Source organism: Strigops habroptila, chromosome 8, assembly GCF_004027225.2.
Source record: "Strigops habroptila isolate Jane chromosome 8, bStrHab1.2.pri, whole genome shotgun sequence".
In the NCBI taxonomy this organism is placed as follows: domain Eukaryota; kingdom Metazoa; phylum Chordata; class Aves; order Psittaciformes; family Psittacidae; genus Strigops; species Strigops habroptila.
Genome location: NC_044284.2, coordinates 35,060,384 through 35,080,231, shown reverse-complemented (window position 1 = coordinate 35,080,231; position 19,848 = coordinate 35,060,384). Strand labels below are relative to the sequence as shown.

The following is a 19,848-nucleotide window of genomic DNA, read 5'->3' as shown; positions in this document are numbered from 1 at the left end:
CAGGCTTCCACCCTGGAAGTCCTTTTGTCCCTTGATGTGTATTGCTTTTGTATTCTTTCTTCCCTGCACCCCCCCCCCCCCCCCCCCCCCCCCCCCCCCGACCTTTGAGATGATCTGGGGCTGGGTCACTTTGACTTCGTTTTGCAGTGTTCCAGAGCAAACACATATCAGGTCACTGTCAGCAGCCATTTGTAGGCTGGCCTCTCCCTATGCTTTCCACCCACCCCAGACAAGTGGGTGTAGGCTAACCCACCCTAACAGCAGTGGGGAGATGGTTGGTTATCTAATGCTCTGCAGTGCCAAAGCTGAGAAATACCTATGTGATCGCTCCAGGACCTAGTTAGGAGGCTTGCCCTGTCACATCTGTAGTGCTCTTTGGACTGAGCCAACCAAGCAGTTGCTAGAGCGTTACAACTTGGACCTAAGTGAATAGGATCGCATATGACTACAGGAATGGGCTCTGGTGGAGTAGCTGTGTATTTAAATAATCTTCTGCATCAATAATGCCTACCAGCTTTATAGCTGTCTTCAAAACAATCTTCTTTTGAAGAAAAAGAAGATTAGCAGTTTAAGAGTGTAACCTCTGAGGCATTAGCCCCCAGCTGGAAGTGGGTCATGGTTGAGATCTTTGTTCTGATGGCTCCTTGTGGCCAAACTGCTCTCAGTTTGGGCTCTGAAGTGTTTCTCAATACTAGTGCTAGAGATCAGCAAAGGCTGCAATGTTGGTCTATAAAAACTGTGTAAAAGCAATAATAAACCAAGGTGTACTTGCTGCAAAGAACACCCTGCCCTACAGTGATAGGTTTAGTGACACCTCAAACACTTGTGTGAACTCTCTGCAAGAAGATTGACTGTGGATTGCGTCTGATCTGTATCTCGGTCACTGCGGAGATAGACGCTTTATAGTAGAAGTAAAGAGTCTTTGATTTGCTTGTTTTTCCAGACCTGTTTTTTTCTTGCATTCAAGGAATAGACCAGGTATTACTAATACTTGAGGCTTGATCCATCCATGCTGATGAGTGGAATGAGAAGTAAGCCCGCATATATGTTGGTGCTAATTTTAAGCTTCAGTCCCAGCTACAAATTGCTGTCATGTTCAGACCCTCATGTATTACAGGATGCACGGTAGCAGCAGGTACTCGCCTAGACCTCAGCTCTTGGCTTGCTTCAGACATGCTCAGGAAGTCACTCAGCTGGGTCTCTGTCAGGATTCCTGTGGTGGCTCCTCAGATCTTGAACAAGGCAGTTGGTTCCTGGTGGGTTCCTTCATTGGGTCCCTTGGTGTGCCCCTGAGAAGCAGGTCTGCAGCAAGCATGAGGGAATGCTGATCTGAGAGACTGGCTTGCAGTTAGGACTTAGGTCTGTTGTGGTATTTAAACTCTCTACTGGGCACTGGGAACACGCACTTTTCCATCTCAAATCCCAGCAGATCAAAAAGTATAATCTGTAACTGCAGCAATCAGACTACTTTCCTCCTCTCCAAAGTAAAACACTGTTTCTATAATAGTCCTTTATAAGGAGCCCTGTACTCTGCTCTCCAGGCTGTAAGCACGAGGCAGGCAGGCATTTCCAGCATCTGAGCTGCTCCTGAGTCTCTGGCTGCCCTACTGGGCCTTATCCATAGGCTAGCATGGCCAGATATAACAAGATAAATTAGATGAAGTTAGCCTACACCATCAGGCTTTCAGGAATATCTCTCAGCATGCCCTCCACTTGTCCCTCCATGCACTCTGCTGGAGTTCATTACTCCTGAGGCATCAGGGTGTGTACTATGGGGTCAGTACCATAGGTACTGTAAGAATCATCTTCTGGTTGAGCATGTGTGTGACAAAAGGTGTCTGTGCTCTGGCTAGTAGCCAGCAGGTGTCAAAGTCTGTGCCTGCTGTACTGCTTGTTGCCATGCAGCTACTGATACACGCTCTCTCTTGCTTCAGGTCTTAAGCAACATGGGAAGAGAAGACTAAAGTTCCATCATGATCGGAGGCTTATTCATCTATAATCACAAAGGAGAGGTTTTAATCTCTCGAGTCTACCGTGATGACATTGGGTAAGTCCTTCTGTTGCATCCCTGGTCTTTGCATTTCTGTCTCATTTTGGTGTGGATAGCAACCCAGAGCTGCTTTATTATGCATTAGCTGTGCATGCATGTAAGACTGCAACTCAACTTGCTGCTCTAGGCTTAGTTCAGAGGCAAAAACCAGTTTAAGCTCTGGTTACCTACAGATGGTAGTAAAGGATGGCCTGCAGGCAAACCTGGGGCTTTCTTTTAGATGGTAGAGATCTGGTTGTTACTCCAAATGCTTCAGCAGCATGGACTGCCACTGTGGGAGTCTGCCAGCCCCACTGTAATTGTTAAAGCTTTATGGGAGCAGTAACGTGGCATCTGTCTGCCACACACTATAACCAGGGCTCTGAGTTAGTTTCAGACACCGATGTCTAGCATCAAGTACAGGCATGCAGAAGACCGTCTATGGCCTGGGGAAGTTGTCTGCAAACAGTCTCATTGTAACCATGGCTGTACACTTAAAGCTGACATTCTGTCCCCCAATTTTGTATGGCAGCCTTTTATGTGAAGAGCTTAAATTCATGGGTAGTTAAAGTTGTGAGAATCACTGAAAGCCTTTAGTAGGTTGCAGGGGTGTCATTGCACTTCTCAAAAGTGTTACAATGCTTACGTAGACTGGATCTGTGGAGTCCTTAGGCTGTTAGTTCCCAGAAGGCACCTGACTAAAAATTTGGTGTCTTAAGGCAGTGGATAGTGCTATAAGGAGCCCAGTATCAAGCGATGCTGCTTCTTGGACTGAAGCCCTGAAGTGGGCTTCTTGCAGAATGCTACTTTTCCTAGTGGGTTTTCAGTAGTGTTAGACATTAGGTGGAAGTTAGTAATTAGTTAATGGAGTTAAAACATAGCTAATGGAAGCTATGTTTTAACTGCGGTAGGTGCTAATTCAAAGTCCAGTGAGAGAGATCCTTCTGGCCAGTTTAGTTAAATATAGTTTGTATCAAGTCTCCAGAATGAATAGTAGGAGGATGTGCTGTGAAATAACTTGTTGCCATATATTACAACAAACTGTCAAGCTAGTCTGCCTTTGGACTGCTGTAGTCTGAAGAGTGTGTCCCTTCTTGTTACTAATTGTCTAGTGGAGGTTAGAAGTTGAGGTAGAACTAGTAGCTATTCAAGGCCTGTGCTGGTTCATTGACGGAGTAGCAGTCAACACAGTATTTGTAATAAGGAGTCACCTAATAAGCTTTAAATCTCTCTACTTGTTCTAAGTCAACTTAGGCAAAGTAGCTGCTCTGAGGTTGCCTAAGTTACTCCAGGACTTCCATATAGATCTGACCCAAGAAACCATTGTATTTCTGAAGCAGAAAACTACTGGCTACAAAGTTTTGCCTCTCCTCTGGTGTACTAATTTGTTTCAGTCTTGATTACTTGTTAGCTGAAGATCTTTGAAGCAATTCGTATGCTAGATCTGACTTTGTGAAGTTCCCCTAATGAATAGGTATCACAGTGATCAAGCCAAGCCAGTCTGGATTATAGATAAATTTTGAATTTTGAGAATATATTGGGGGAGGACAGGGATGGGTTTAGGGATACTGTTACTGCCATTACTAGCAAAAATTTGGGGTGCTTCTTGTTTGCTTAATTGAGGTTTGGGGTTTTTTTTGGTTGGGGGTTTGGGTTTTTTGGGGGGGGTATGTTGTTTTTTAGTGGCTTGCAAACTTAAAGCACTTAAAGATAGGATTGGGCTCAAAATGATATTTATTCAAGAAGGCCTTTTAACTTAAAGGGCATTCTGGCTGTGGAGATGTAAACTGGCGAGTGAGGTAGCTATTTTTAATGTAGTTATTTTTAATGCACTGATCTTTTATTGCTTTTTATCTTGGCTCACTGCTCTTGCAGAGTGACTTGTGTTCAGTACCTGATAAAGTACTTCCTGCTGGCTGGCCAAATGAAACTAGAAGAAAGGGTTTCTTGCCTGATCCTATCTTAACTTTGTCATTTGGCAAAAGGTACCAAAAAGAGTCAAGTGTTTTCTCGAGGACTTCAGAAGTCAGTGTTCCCTTGAGTGAAATCCTCCATTCGGTTCTTGTGAAAGTGTCAGTCTTGTGGCTTAATAGCCAACACCAGCTCCACCTAACTAAGCTTCCTTCCCAGAGTGCTGGATTCCTTCTGAAACAGGCCTTCACACCTTGTTTGGAATCTTTTTAGACATGTAACCTTGTAAAACAAGTTGTCCTAGAATGCCTGTGTCTCATCTTGTGGTGTAATCTGCACCACAAGTAACTGAGGATCTTGTCATTTCCTAGTGTGAACATTAGCATCAATACCAGGTCTACTTAAAAGCTTTTAGTATCTTGACCTTCAGAAGGAGGTAGGGAAAGGAATAGCCATGATACTGTAGCTTGTAGTCTGTAGGAGTTCTGTCTCCAACCAAACAACCAGGTAATAGACTTACAGAATACTATACGGTTCTTAATTCCTATGTGATAGATCTGAAGTGCTGAGGGCTGAGCCCATCCATCTTACTGGGAAGTAGGTTGAATGGGAAATGAGCATAGCTGCCTGTCTTTGAGTAACTGACCCTTAAGACTCTTTCCTTGGCCTTGGCATTTTTTTGGCATTCTGAAACCTCAACTGATGTGCTGGGAGAGATTAAACGTTAACTGTGGTTTTTAGAACCCCTCCCCTTGCATAGTGTAAGGGTCTAAATAAACACATACTAGCTCAAATGTTAATGAGCAAAGTGATGATCGATGAAGAAACCCTTCCATTGACGTTGTTAAAGGCAGGAGTACCACGAAACCTTTCTTTGCTTGCAATTTAGAATGGCTTTAGTGCATGTAGTGCATCTGTCCATACAGCAGCTAGCTGCATGTATAAGCAGCCTCTTAGGAGAAAAAAAAAGAAGGCAAATCACTATGCATTTAAATCGGGATTCTTTGGAGGGCTGTACTGAGATCTACAAGTGGCTTTTTCTTCAGTGACATGGTTATTGGGAGAACCTACCTGCATTTAAGAATGTAGCTATCTAATAAAAATAAGCTATTTGAAACTGAGCAGCTTACGTGACAAACTGCATGCATTTTAAATGTAATAGGCGTTTGGTTTCTGAGCTTCTAATACATCACTTCGGCTTCGTGGCTCTTGATCCTTAAGGAAAAAGTGCAAGGTGGATAGAGCAGTGTCTGAATCTGCAGGATGTGCCATATCTCTCCAGATGTGCTCCAGCTCTATCAAACTTGCTGTATTTCCTGTTGGCTGGACCAAGCCAGAAAGCATCAACCCAAACAGCTTCAAATGAGAAGTATTGTCATAGAAATGCCCACTCAGACTTGCAGCCCTGTTCTGAGGCAGACTGGCAAGAAGACACCTGATGCTCCACGGTCCCCAGGTGACGCCTCAGTCTGAGGCTTTGGGGTTTTTCCCCTCCAAGGCCTGCTACATGTATTAGCAGAGCAGACTGGGTATTACTGATGTGATAAGGATGCAGCTCATCTGGATTAAACTACCACATAGCCCTAAAATTCAGCCACACACAAGTCTGTCCACGCTGGCAACCTGACCATGGCATGTCAGCGTTGTGCCTTGCGAGGGCTTCGTTGCTGCCACAGCTTGTTACTGTCCATCCAATACCACCTTGGCCTTTTGTGCCTAGGGCAGGGGGAGGGGGTGCTGTTTGGTCTCTTCTTATCTCTTTGGATTCATTGTGCCTTGTGTGTGTGTTTCTAACCCTTTCTCTTGTTGCTGTCACTCCTCCTTTCTCCGCTGGCGCCATTTCTGTCCATCCCATCTCATTGGCTGCTGTAGCAATAGGTAAGAGACGCGTGGTTAGGCCATGACTGGCACTTCATAGTGGGCAACTGGTGTGCTAGAAAAGCTTCATCAACCTGAGGCTTCTCCTCTAGCGTGCACCAGCCTGATTGCTGGTTCTGATACTAGTTCTAGCGGGTTAGAACTTGAGGCTGGGAGGGCCAATGTTCCAGAACAAGCTGAACTTTCCTTCCAAAGCTTTCTGGAGGGGAGGAATGGGGCTTTTAGATACTGTTATTTTATAGTAGATTAAAATACTTCCCTTTCTACCTTTGTTTTTCCATAACAAATATTAATGTAACTCCGACTTGCAAACCTTCTGGAGCAATAAAATTTTAAGTATTTGAAGGCCAGGCTTTTGCATATGGGGGAGCATGTTTACTGATGAAGCTTCTACATACATATCCAGATCTTCAATGAGCAAACACCTGCTGTGGTAGCATATGTTCCTTGAATATTCTTTGTTTTCAAACTTGGAACTGTCTGCTGGATTGTTGACAACTCTCAGTGCTTACATGCATTTGTATGCCGGTATCCTTGCTTGCAAGGATGATATTACTGTCTGCTCTCTATTGTGGTTCTGTATAGTAAGTACTATAGCCTCGATGCTGCAGTCAGAAGCCCCCTGTTCTACTCAGTGTCTGAGAGTATGGGCAATAAAGCACAACTGGATGAGTCTTGACTCAGTGTGTAGACTATAGCTTTAAGTCTTGGTCTTGTCGTGTAAAGCACTTAGGCTTCCTTCCTGTGTTCTTAGGATTAGCAGACTTTAATTTGGGGAGTTTATCCTGGCCTGCATTAAAGGTCCTTATCCTACAGGATAAGGAAACTCTCATGTGAAAGAGATGTCATCCAGAATATTCCTCGGACATCCCGATTTACCCAGGAGGGATTTGTTCCCTGTCACTAATGTATAGACAGTGTGGATTGAAGATGGCAGCAGCTGGGAATTTTGCACAGCACCTTTTCAGCACTGTGCAGAATCTCCTTACTGTAAATGGTACTGCACCATCCAGTGCATGTAATGCAGTGCAACTAGAACGTTGCGCTGTGGGGACCCTAAGTCTGTGTGCAGGAGACCTTTTCTGAAGCCTGCCAGGCTTGAGAGGATGTATAACTGGAAAGCCAAAGTGCTCCCAATCTGCTTCCTGCTTTGAGCTTGCCCTCCATGGTGTGTGGGGGTATGAAGGTGAGGCGCATCTGAGAGCTAAAGCTCCCTTTTGTGGTGTACCCGGGCACTGACAGTGTGTCAAGTTTTGCTTTTTCCTCAGAGGTACATCTGGGAGGAACTGCCATTGGTATTATCTTGGGAGAATATAGCTTGCTTTGGGGCAAGAGTAAGAAGGCCTGAGCATGCAGAATAGACAGTAAATAGGTGTTTGGTCAAAACTGAGCTGCTCTTTGAGCTGTAAGCTGTTACTCTGCTCCCAGCTATGGCAATCAATCAGGAGTTCTAGTAAAATGAATTGAAGGGATTGTTCCTTTGCTGTCTGACTCCTGATGGAGGTTAGCTTCTCCTTCTGACTACAGTTACACTGTGGTCCAAAGCTCCTTGGAGACCAGTAGCACTCTCTGTCTCCTGTAGTTTATGCAGAATTTAATGTCCAAGTCTGCTCAGAGCCTTCAGTTCTCCCTCTTGGAGACAACCCCAGGCACCCTTCCTAAGCGAGCTCGGTATATGTAGCTCAATGTCTGACTATAAGTGCATAAGCAGAACTGTGCAGCAGCTTGTTTTCACATCCCCTGTGCTAACTCCTCTTTGGTGCTGATCTTGTAGGCGGAATGCTGTTGACGCCTTCCGTGTCAATGTCATCCACGCACGGCAGCAGGTGCGCTCGCCTGTCACCAACATCGCCCGCACAAGTTTCTTCCATGTCAAGCGTTCCAACATCTGGCTGGCTGCTGTCACCAAGCAGAATGTCAATGCTGCCATGGTATTCGAGTTTCTCTACAAGATGTGTGACGTGATGACTGCCTACTTTGGGAAGATCAGTGAGGAGAACATAAAGAATAACTTTGTGCTGATCTATGAGCTACTGGATGGTGAGATATGTCCTTTATCCTCTATGTGATATTGCACTTGGTCATTCTAAAAGCCTTAGCTTAGTTTGATACAGTAATAATCCTTGAACTATTTTTAACATGTGGTGACTTCAAAATTACTTGCTCTGTTTTCTAATGCCACCTGTGCTGTACACTTGGATAACATCCCTAGCCTATAGCCTTGCGTTGGTTGTCGCTCACTTTGCTGAAGTGTTGGGAGCTGTGCACTTGTATAAATGAGGCAGCTGGTACTGGACCCCAGCTTCTGAGTACATCCTGTGTAGATGTAGGGCTGTTGTTATACTGAGGTATATAAAAAGGGCTATTATTAGCGCCTCTAAGGCCAGCCATCCCAGCTAGTGCCCAGGTGGCTCTAGCACTGTATGGCAGCAGTCACCCAGGCTGCAGTTGGTTGCCACTCTTAGGTTGCTTCTTGGAGGCAGTTCTGAGACAGAAGGAAATAAATAAAACCCAACTTGATTTGTCCCAGCCCTACCTCTCCCAGTGATACAGGTCCAAATTTTGCCAAAGAAGAGTAAGTGTCCCTTCAGCTGCCTGTGGCATCAGCCTGCCTGTGGAGATTGCCCTTGAGCTGTCCCTCTTCCGCATAACACGAGCATTTTGTTTTAGCTATGCTTCAATTTGTTTTCCAGACAAGGCACGACTTGCATGTGTCCTGGGATTCTTAGCCAAGGGTCACAGTGACTGGTGTGTTCTCTCTTCCCCCTGGGCAGACCAAGAGGCTGATGTTTGTCTGCTTTGGTCAGTTACTGCTGTCCTCTAGTACGTGCAGTGAGATCAAACCCTGCCACTGTGGTGTTACACAGTATTCATGTGTAACGTGAAGGGCTCTTTTCTCCCCTGTGGGTTGTCTCTCCTGTGGGTTGTTCCCTTTCTCTTTGAGGGGACTGGGTACTAAGTGCACCATCCATAAAACATCTGTTTCTCTCCAACGGTGATCATCCTGCAGTGCCACTACTCTGCTGGTTTTTTTAGGGTTTGATTTTTATTACATCTTCATAAGAAAATAAAAACCTAAAGAAAATGCCATGAAGATAGATTGTTCTGCTGTTGGATAAACCCTCATTATTGTCCCTTGGATTTTTTTTGGAAAAACTACTCTGTGTGCTCTGTGCACATAGCTAAGACTAGTTGCTACTTAGTCCTGAAGTGCAGTTGTATTTAAAACCCAGCAAATTCATCAGTTGGACAGCTTTCCGTTGCCCCTCCTCTCCAAAGTACTGCACCAGACAGTCAATTTAGCAAGGCTGTTCCTTTTCTTTTGTTAAGGAACTCTCCATCAATTTATCCAGAAATCTAGTGTGTAAGCAGTGTCTGTGCACTATTGGCTCTGTCCTTATAGGAATGGTTAGCATGGTTGGCACTTATATACCTTGCAGCTCTGGACTAACTTTCTTTTACTCTTCTGTAGAAATCCTGGACTTTGGCTATCCTCAGAACTCTGAAACAGGGGCTCTGAAGACCTTCATCACTCAACAAGGCATCAAGAGTCAGGTAATCAGAGGAATTTGGGGTACAGCACTTCTCTGCTGCTAAATTATCTGTAAGCCTGTTCAAGAAAGTACAGTCTTAATTACCAGCTAACCATTTGACCTATGCTGAATGGAGGTGCCCGAGTAGATTAAGAGTACCCCAGCAGGGGTGTAGCTCAGTAGCATCTTGTTCTGGGTGTCTCCACGCTTGCGTGACCTCATGTTCTCTGGCATATGGTGCAATGTGTGAGTAAGGGCCCTGAGCTAGAATAATGATGGTCCCTTGCATGTAGATGATGGCGGTTTCAGGCTCTGTTCTGTGTCAGCTTCTGACAGAGGATAAACAAATCTACCTGCTGAACCAGAAATAGCTCTTCTGTGTGTATGGATCTCACTGAGCAGGTCTGTTCTTCACCAGCCTTCAGTGTTTTTAGCTGTCAGGGCCTGTAATGAAGTATCATTCAGCCTTGTGAATCTTCCTGTCAGTCACAGGAAGCTGATGTTATTCTGTCACTGCCCATAACATCATTGCAGATCAACATCAGTACAATCTGAGCTTTCTCATGTTAGGGATTAGAATCTCTGCTGTGCATTTGGCACAGTATTAACTCTTGCAACAAATTTTACATGGAAGTGCACCAAAAGACACTTAAATTGGACTGTTCTTGGGAATGTTTTAAATTAGCTCTAATCCTACTCCAGGCAACAGCCCTCAAAACTAAGCTTCCCATCTTAAACAGCTCATGCTCAACCTCAGAAACCAAAGGACTGTTATAGTCACTGTTTCTCATTTCCCCAAGGAATATTTCTCACCTTGTCCATTTAACACAACTGTGCAACTCATAATGAGGACTTAGCCTAAAACTTGCTCTTCTCCCCAGTGTAGCAGGTGAGTCAGGAAAAAAGCTGGGAGTCAGTTTGTACTGGAGCTGTACAGCAGAGGTCTGGGCGAAGCTTCAGCCCCAAGGTACAAACAGAAGCAAAGTGCTAAGCGAGAGCCTGCCTGGCAATTATTCCTGTTTAGGATAAGCAGAGGTCAAAGTCTCTGGAGGTTCTGTTTCAACTCTGTTCATCAGCACTGACTTCTGAAGATGATCTTTTAAAATTTTTAACCTACTAATAGCAAGGCTAGCTACATCTCGAGAAGGAGGTAAGAGAGAAGCTGCCCCTGAGCAGCGTATTTCCTGCCAGAACAGCAAACAGTGTTTTGCAAGAGGGCACGTGTATCAGTGGCCAGATGTGAGTGCATCCGGTCTCAGTGCTCCATCCCAAGCCCTAGTGTAAATCACTCTGGCCTTCTGCAGTGTGACACTTTGGGCAGTCAGCACTCAAGCTAGCTGAGTCAGCTCCTGTTCCTAGGAAAACTCTAAACTAACCACCACCCTCACTTCCTTCTCCAGCTCTTTTGCTTTTGTCTGTTTTAACAAACTCTAATGCTGTTTGTGTGCAAACCACTGTCACAGCATCTTGCTTCATGCAACAGCAGGTTTAGTCCTTTCCTCACAAAGCGGAGTTTGGACTTCAGCTTGGCATACGGAGCAGAATGACTGCTTACTTGTTGGAATTTTGGGCAGCCCAGTTTAAAAAGCAGAAGTAATCCTTTCCAGGCACAGTATGGCAAAGAGCAACAACTGGAACAGTACTTGCAATCTTCTGTTCTTTACTCTGGTACACCTAGCCTCCAGCTCCTCTTTCACTTACAGCCAGCTTCTGGCAGGTACCTTGAACCAGAATCTGGGACTGGGTGGCCTGTATTACATGTTCCCTTATGCCTGCTTAGTTCCTGATGATGCTTTTCTTGGGCTTGTGTCCTTCTGCATTTAAGGAGCAAAATCCACAGTTAGGGCAGACTTTCCAAACTCAGCTTTTTGACTTTGTTCTCAATGAAAGATTTTAGGCATACTGAGCTGCTGTGCTCTGAATGCCGTCCCTATATGGCTGCAGTGGCCTTTCGGGGCCTGGTGATTGTGGAATAAAAGATCTGTCCTTTTTTAAAAGTGTGTCTGATATTGCTGCATTGCTTGCCAAGGGAAGCGCCCCTGTGCTCTGTGAATGGGGTGATGTGGCACGCAGGTTTTAAAATGTGCTGATGCACTATGTGGTTTCACTTCTAATCTTTACCCATGAGGTTCCTCACTACTCCAGTAGCAGGACTGCAGGCCGTGCCAATGTCCTGTATCAGAAACTGATGTTCCTACAGCAGAGACTAAACCTGCTCTTACAGTTCAAGGTGTGCTCTCTGTACTCATCACTCTTTGAATCTGGCCTGCATCTGTCCAGACTTCATGAACTAGATGAATGCTGTAATTTTCTTCCCCTCTTAAATGCTTTCCGGGAGCGTGAGTTGGTCAACTCTTTAGTTACAGCATTTCCACAAACCTTAGGCGTACTTTAGTGCTAAAATGCTATTGTTACTTTTTGAAAGTGAGGAGAGGGCTGCCACCAGCTGCAGAAGCCTGGAAACCTGCTCGTAGCTGTCTGCCTCATCAACATGCTGGCAACTATGTACAAGTACAACTGGGTATTTCTTCCTGTAGTTTAAAGCTGGCCTATTGGTCCAGCTTAGGGAAGCTCCCAGTTCTGAGAAATTTCAGACCCAGGTGCCTTCAGTCCTTCACTCCCTTAGGGAACATTCATGCAGCTGGTTGCTCTTAGCTTCAGTACTTTCCAGGTGTCTGCTTCCAGATCTATCCAGTCACTTTCTGTAGCAGGCAATAGAGGTTCATGGCACTGATGGTGTTGCAGGAGATGGGGAAAGTCAGCACATGAGCAAGTGTCCCTTTGGAAACCAGAGAACTGGGTGTTATATCTATGTGTGTCTTTTGTTCCTCTTGAGCCTGAACAAAGCATTGAACAAGGCAGATAAGGAGGCTTTTTTTTGTGGGACAGACAAGGGAGGTGCTTTGTGCTGCATTGAACGCTCACCTAAGCAGTTCCCAGGGGAGTATAAAACTGCCTCTTCGATGTTACAATAAAGGCTCTGCTTGCTCAAGGAGTGATCACATCTGTGGCAAGAGCATGTGTGAAACCAAGCCACTCTTGATTTAAAGCTGAGATCATGTACTGCCACCCTGTGGGCCCAGTGCGAGGCTGCTGCAGCAGGACCCACTTCTGTGTTGCACAGTTGTGGTGGAAGAGGCAGAATTAACCAGGATATAACTTCATACAGGACCCAGACTTAGGATGCTGCAGTCCTGGGTTCCTGGTGCTTCCCATAGTCTGGGCATCTCTGCCATAGTAAATAGTCAAGGCTTGCTTTAGGAACGGCAACATCAGCAGTTCAGTCTGTGTGGGAACATTACTGGGAGTGGTACTGGCCTGTCTGTTACTCCCTCTGCTCTACCTTGTATTTGGGTGGTGCCTAATGGGTCAAGTAACTTGGGTACAAGTTACTCCCAGGGAGATTCCAGTTGAACACTAGAGGGAAAATTTTCACAACGAGAACAATCAGCTATTAGAATAATCTCCCCAGGGAAGTGATAGATTCCCCAATGTTGGACACTTAAGATTTGGCTGGACAGGGTGCTGGACCATCTAGTCTAGGTCATGGTTTGCCAAGAAAGGTTGGATGTGATGATCCTTGAGGTCCCTTCCAACCTAGGATTCTGTGATGGAAGTCTGAAAAGCTATTTCACTGCTAGGAGTGCTGGCTTTCCTGAGGGGAGCTAAAGGGCAAAGCCCCTCGTTTTGTTCGTGGTAATTTGCTACCTAATTAATGATGAGCTGGCCTGCTTTGTTCTTGTCCTGAGGTAGCCTTAAGCCTAACCTGCCTCTTTCTCCCTTCCTCCCTTTTCTTGCTACTGACCTGCTTGCCTGTTAACCCTGTGTGTACCACACTTGCTGCTATACATCTTCTTGACTTTCTGCGTGTGACTGGACCCCGCCTGTAGCATCAGGTAGGAAACCTCCCCGTGCCTCTCCAGACAACCCTTAGTGTTTTTAGGAGGCTTAGAGCCTGGATGCTGTTAGATGCATGCTAGGTTAGTGTTGGTATGTAACTGACTGCAGTCATTAAGAAGCAGTCCTTGGGGACTAGCTGTCTTATGGCCCTAGGGTTTCCTGTTGGATAAGGGTGTGAACTGCTCTGTCAGCTGCTTCCCTACTTAACATGGATTGATGCAATAGTCTGAGACATGATTTGGGTGTTACTGGTGCAGCCCATGCCTCCCTGCACCTACATGTAGCTTAATGGACTAGCTAACAAAATGGAAGAACCTTTCTTGCTGTCATTATGACCAATTTTTAGTTAGGCATAGGATTTGCTGTATTGAGGAGAGAATGACCAAATTGTGGGGGTTGTGACAGCACCCATATCTACCTGTCAAAAGCAGCTGTGTGTAATAAATGGCAAGTGGTTGCTCTTAGATTTAGTGCAAGGTTTCTTCGCCTTTGAATTTACCTAGATGTTTAAGATGTTATTTCCTCCCTTCAGACTAAGGAAGAACAGTCCCAGATCACCAGCCAGGTGACTGGGCAGATTGGATGGAGACGTGAAGGGATCAAATATCGTCGCAATGAACTCTTTCTTGATGTGCTGGAGAGTGTGAATCTTTTGATGTCCCCCCAGGGTGAGTAGGAGGTGTTGAGCTGGCATCCTTCTCCCCTTCAGGGTTTGTAAGTGAGCACTTGTGTAAGTGTTCCAAACTGTGTTTTTCTCTACACCAGGTCAGGTTTTGAGTGCTCACGTCTCTGGCAGAGTGGTGATGAAGAGTTACCTGAGTGGAATGCCAGAATGCAAGTTTGGCATGAATGACAAGATTGTAATTGAAAAACAGGGCAAAGGGACTGCGGATGAAACGGGGAAAAGGTAAGAGACACTGGGGTAAAAGCCACTGCCACTAGGGACTCTCAGGGAAGGGCAGCAGTTAATAGCTTTTCTGATCTCATAGACAAAGCTGATCTCTTCTTCCTTCAGATGTTACTGCTAATTTTTCTCTGGGTGGAGCAGTTGTCTGCAAGCTACCAGCCTGAGGGCCTCAATACAGAGGGCTTCTCTCCAGCTCTTCAAGTATTAAGATTCAAATGTAGTGTTAAGTGTGGAGTTCTTGCAGCTGGAAGCATTTCCCCAAGATGGATTTTTCCCCAGAATTTGTGTCCCTAGCAGTTCTAATCAGCACAGAGACTCTTATTCATAGGATGCAGTAGTAGTGCTCCTAAGGAACAGTAAAGGAACCCCTCTGACCATAGCCTGCTCTACCTGTACTGTGCCCAAACTAGAACAGCTGACAAACTCTGGGTAAGCCCCTCCTGCTGACACACATGGGGTCAGTGGCTCTGTGGATTGGAGGGAGGCTTATCCCTTCTGGGAGCTCAGCTGCGTTCCTTCCCAGCTGTACCTCAGTCAGTACACACAGTGAAGCTGAAAAACAGGTCTTATGCTTTTTGCAGCCTTCCTGCTTGGAGTGAAGAGAGAAAAGCAAAGGGACTGCCACTTTTCTCTCACTAACGATTTTCAACTCAACTGTGTTTCTCTTGGTTGTTTTCTTTTGTTTCGCTCTTTTTGCTGACCCCCAGTGAATTGGGAAGGTAGATAATCTGCTTGAGCTGTGTGTGCAGTCTGCTCTCCCCCTGTCTCTTGCTTCATGTTGACTTGTGCATGTAACTTGGATCTCAGACACTTTCCATGATGGTTCCTGTAAATGGAGCTGAGCTGCTATTTGCCTTTTCTCTCAGAACCAAGCCAAGAGCTATCACTTCACTGTCACCTTTAAGCCATCTTTCTTACACCTGAATCTACACAGTAAAATGGATGAGCCTCAGGTGGCTGCCCAGCGTGGATATGTACTCTAGTGAAAATGTCACTTGCATAGGCCTCTGAAGAATCAGTAACACTATCCCAGAGCTTCTGTGCTGTGACTGCCTTTGCCTTTAGATGTGCTATTTTCTTGAGTTACAGAAACACGGGCTCTTGCTAGGTGGTTCTCCCTAGCTGTTGTTCTCTCATTGGCAAGAGCTTGGAGATGTTGCTCTTCAGAAGCATTTAGTTATGAGGTGACCAAAAGGGACAGCTGCTGCTGGGTTTTTTTGGGTTTGGTTGGTTTTTTTTTTTGGCGTCTAGTGTGTGGTAACACCAAGCCCTGAGCAGTGCTGCCTGAGACCTTGTCCTGGGTTCAGCACAGACCTGGAGCAGTGCTAGGCTGCAGGGCTTTCCCAGCAGTTTTCAGAAGAAACAGGAACTTCTGAGCTAACAGTGGCTGTCATCTGGGCAACAGATTAGGAAAGAATAACTCCCATTTACGAAGCACAGGCTATACCACTGGGTTGTGTAACAGAACAGCCAGTCAGCCTGGGGTCACTCTGCTTCCTGTTTGTGCAGATAATGCTGGCTCCTGGGACAGCTGAACCTGCCTGTAGTGCTTATACTATCTCAGCGCACTTGCATGGTTGTCCTGTTCCTCCCAGCAGTTGAGGCAGCCTAGATATCACAGTGCTACACCACTGCTGCTGCCTTATTTTCTGGTCCCTCTCTGGATCTGAGATTTCTCAGCTGACCTCAGGACCTGTAGCAAGGAAGGTGTTCTCAGAGACCGGAAGCCAGCCCAAGTTGAGTGCTGGCAGGTTAGCCTAGTGCGCCTAGAAGGACAGGTGGTAGCTGTGCAGATTTTTAGAGGTGAGAGATGCAAACTTTCATGGCATAATATTGTCTTTGGCAAATGGGTTCATAATCAAACCACCTGCTAGCAGTGTGGGACTCAACAGCTGTGAAGAGATTTCTGAGCAGAAGACCCTGAACCTGGCATGTCCTGGCTGTGTGGCAGTGGGATAGCTTTGTGGACAGGAAAGTGTTTTCTCTCCTTTGAACTGTGCTGTGAGAAGACTTGGGCTAGCAGAGTTGCCTTTGCAGTTCTGAGGTGCTGCTGGCAGGCAGACCTAAGCATTGTGTTGCTGGCTATGACAGAAGGGTGCTCCTTTAATCTCCCTCCTCTCTGAGGAGAGGAGGGAGAGAATTCTCACAAACAAGCTTCCTGAAATATGATTTTTTGTGGTGGTGTAACAATAGAAGTCTGAGCCAGGAGGCTGCTGTCCCCTAAATCTCCCTGCCTCCCCATTTCCTGGACACCTGTGATGGCAACATGCTCTGTAGAGTAGTTTCTGCCTGGGCAGACTTTGCACCAAGATACCAGGGCTGCTGCTTGCAGTTGTTTAACTGTGTCTTGTGTTTTTAGTGGCAAACAGTCAATTGCCATCGACGACTGCACTTTCCACCAGTGCGTGAGACTCAGCAAGTTTGATTCTGAGAGGAGCATCAGCTTCATTCCACCAGATGGAGAGTTTGAGCTCATGAGGTACTGTGGTGGGGGATGAACAGACTGGTGTTGGCCATTTGCTTGCTGCTACAGTAATGTTGCTGCTCTCAGAAAGGCCTGCAGCCCTTGAGCAGCTAACAAACATGCCCTTGCTGCCTTGTTTTCAGAGTGGAATCTGTAGGGTGTCCCACAAATCCTTCTGTTGAAAGTGTAGTAGCAGCCCAGCTGCATGGTTTTCTTTGCCATAACCATAGTGTTGGATGTGGGTTTCCTTACACTTTAGCCTGCTGTATTTTTTTAGTGCTTAGAACTGGTGTTCTTGAACAGGGCCATTGGAAGGAAACAGATATAAAACTTGGGACTCAAGAAATCATCACTAATCAGCATTAGATCTCGCTGTTGCTTCTTCCTGGGATGGCTCCCTTTGTGGCTGATGTTTCTAAGCTCTTCTCTGTATGCAGAGGCTGTACTACAATTTGAAACTGTAAGGGAATTAACTCTTCCTTAGAGTTCACTTGCTTCCATCCCTGCAGATACCGAACCACTAAGGACATTATCCTTCCCTTCCGTGTGATCCCACTGGTGCGGGAGGTGGGTCGGACCAAGCTGGAAGTGAAGGTGGTGATCAAGTCAAATTTCAAACCTTCCTTGCTGGCCCAGAAGATAGAGGTAAGAGAATAAAAACTATGGTCTCTTGTGCTTGAGAATTGTACCTCTGCTTTGTCCACTGCTGCAGAGTCCTTATAGGTGGTTCTATGAATCCTCAACCTTGTACAGGACTAAGAGTGAACTGGAAGCCTCACAGATGTGTGGTGCTGCTGTGCTGTGGAAGGGAACTGCTGTAAAGCAGGGAGGTGGAAGTTGTTTTCAGTTGCACAGCCACACTGGCAGAGGCCTCATTCCCTGCAGCAACTGTTCACATAATGTCTTGGCCACTGTGAAAAGTTCCTGTTCTTATCTCTGTGTGATCTGATGGTGTGTCAGACAGGCAGCAGGCTATAAGCTGGGTAAGACAAGCTAAGGGTGGCTTTGCAGCTTAGTGCCTTCTGAGAGAGGCTTGCTGCTGCAAAGCTAGGCTGTCCAGAGCCTGGTGCAGCCAGGCCAGCCTTCTGAGCTCATCTGCCTGCCACTAGGCAGTTCAGGCTGCAGGAAACCTGGCCTGTTCCTCATTGACTGTTTGGATTCTGAAAATGTGTTTGAACTTTTAACTTCAAAGCAAGAAACCAGAGAGTTAGCCTAGGATGCCCTGGAATGTCAGTGGTAGCTGGTGTTCTCTTGAGATGGGAGAGAGAAAGGAGAGGGGTCCAGGGCAGGCTGGTCTTGCTCTGAGACTGCACAGAGTACCCAGGCTGCAGTCTTCATGCCCCTGCTCACCAGACTCTGCCTTCCAGGTCCGGATCCCAACACCCCTCAATACCAGTGGAGTGCAAGTCATCTGTATGAAAGGGAAGGCAAAGTACAAGGCCAGTGAGAATGCCATCGTCTGGAAGTAAGTGAGCGTGTTGGATCTGGGGTGCTGCAGGGGAAGAGCTTGGGGAGGCGGAGTCTGTTTAGTGCTCCTCTCTGACCTGAGCACACGTAGCGAAGGGGAGAATAAACTCTGGCACCTGCTCACTTCTGGGCTTTCCCTGATAGGATAAAACGAATGGCTGGAATGAAGGAATCCCAGATCAGTGCGGAGATTGAACTGCTGCCCACCAATGACAAGAAGAAGTGGGCTCGGCCCCCAATTTCCATGAACTTTGAGGTGAGTCGCTGTCTGCCTTCCGGGGTGCAGATAACCTTGGAGAAGCTTTGTCAGTCCAGTCCCTTCTGCCCTCATAGGAATTTGCCTGCACGTGAGTGCTCCCTGTCCCAAGCTGGCATGTGACTCTTCCTAACATGAGGCCAGCCTGATGGCAAAGCTAATGGGTAAAAATGGCCCTTGAAGCCACTGGAGTCTGTCAGCATGCATGTAGGGAATAGGAAAGGGAGCTGTGGCTCTTGGTGTCCATTTCTAGATGCATAACCCAGGGGTTCTAGGGCATTTGTATATGGAGAACATCTTACCCCTCAGTTCCAATGCTCTGTTGCCTTTCACTTTCTCAACAGGTCCCATTTGCACCCTCTGGGCTGAAGGTGCGCTACCTGAAAGTCTTTGAGCCAAAGCTGAACTACAGTGACCATGATGTGATAAAATGGGTGAGGTACATCGGCAGGAGCGGGATCTATGAGACCAGATGCTAGCCCCAGCAGGCTGGCGGGCTCCCTCTTCTCCAAGCCATCTGCCGCCTCTCCTCAGTCATCAACTACATTCGGAGAAAACATCTGCCTGGCCCCTCTACGCAGATTGAAAGACCCTGTGGCTCACCTTGGGAGCGGACTCGCCTGCCTGTGCTCAGTTACCACCCTCGCTGCAGATGAAGTTCAGAACCCAGTCACGTGCAGGGGTGCAGCCAGCCTCCTGCCCCCCGTCCCAGGGTGAGGAAGGGCTAGTCTAACTCCCATCCTCGTGATCTTTCTAGGGAACGTCCACCATTAAACTCTCTTCTGTTGGTGTCTCACTACTTGCATCATATCCTAGTATTTTTGAAGTTCTTGTGCATATGTACCCGTAGAATAGACCTAAACATAGACTGGACAAATCTGAGTTGAAGTTACTCTGGCTTCTGTACTAGCTATTGCTGTTGTGGTAGATGTTGCTGGCCAGTCTGAGATGCCTGGGGTGGTGAGTTTGTTGGGCCTCGACCAGAGGAGATGGTGGGCTCGCCAGATCTTGTCACCGCCTTCTATTTCTTGCAAAGTCGTCAGTATAGAGTCCTGCCGTGGGAAGGTTTGTGACCAAAAAGGATGAGGGTTTAGGCTCTTGCTGGTGTGTATGTGGGTTGCACGGCATTTCAGGCCCTTGGAGCACTTACCCCCCCTGCCACCCGCTGCTGGCTGGAGCCAGTCTGTCCTTTCCAAACCAATTGGGAACGTGGCTGCTCTGTTGCAGGGACTGTGGGCCAGCTGAGCTCTGTCAGGATGTGAACAGGGTCTGTCCTCGGGGAATCTAACATGTAGTTGGCAGTAAGAGCCCCCTCCCCCAGCCCACCCTCTCCACACTTCTACCAAACGCTTCTGGGCCATAGGAATGCTGCTGCTACCCACAATCCTGCTTCTGGTAGTGTGGTCTCCATTTTGTACACTTTGTGATTTGTCCAGCTCTGAATCTAATAAAGTATGTAGAATGGAGAAGGCTACCTGTGCTGCTGTTTGGGACTTGGGGGGT

General features: G+C 46.6%; 1 protein-coding gene across 3 annotated transcripts in view; it reads left to right on the top strand.

Annotated features, from left to right (window-relative positions):
* Positions 1-19,814, top strand: part of AP2M1 (adaptor related protein complex 2 subunit mu 1) — a 28,721-nt gene extending 8,907 nt beyond the window's left edge. The window contains exons 2-12 of one of the 3 annotated variants that reach the window (XM_030496109.1): positions 1,935-2,047; positions 7,593-7,858; positions 9,291-9,373; positions 13,242-13,247; positions 13,784-13,919; positions 14,017-14,158; positions 16,518-16,637; positions 17,132-17,267; positions 17,990-18,087; positions 18,234-18,345; positions 18,690-19,814. In XM_030496109.1, the coding sequence (XP_030351969.1) occupies positions 1,974-2,047; positions 7,593-7,858; positions 9,291-9,373; positions 13,242-13,247; positions 13,784-13,919; positions 14,017-14,158; positions 16,518-16,637; positions 17,132-17,267; positions 17,990-18,087; positions 18,234-18,345; positions 18,690-18,824 (1,308 nt within the window). In that variant the 5' untranslated portion in view covers positions 1,935-1,973 and the 3' untranslated portion in view covers positions 18,825-19,814. The remainder of the gene's footprint in view (positions 1-1,934; positions 2,048-7,592; positions 7,859-9,290; positions 9,374-13,241; positions 13,248-13,783; positions 13,920-14,016; positions 14,159-16,517; positions 16,638-17,131; positions 17,268-17,989; positions 18,088-18,233; positions 18,346-18,689) is intronic. The other 2 variants (XM_030496110.1, XM_030496111.1) reach the window with 2 other exon arrangements.
* The last annotated feature ends 34 nt before the right edge of the window (positions 19,815-19,848 follow it).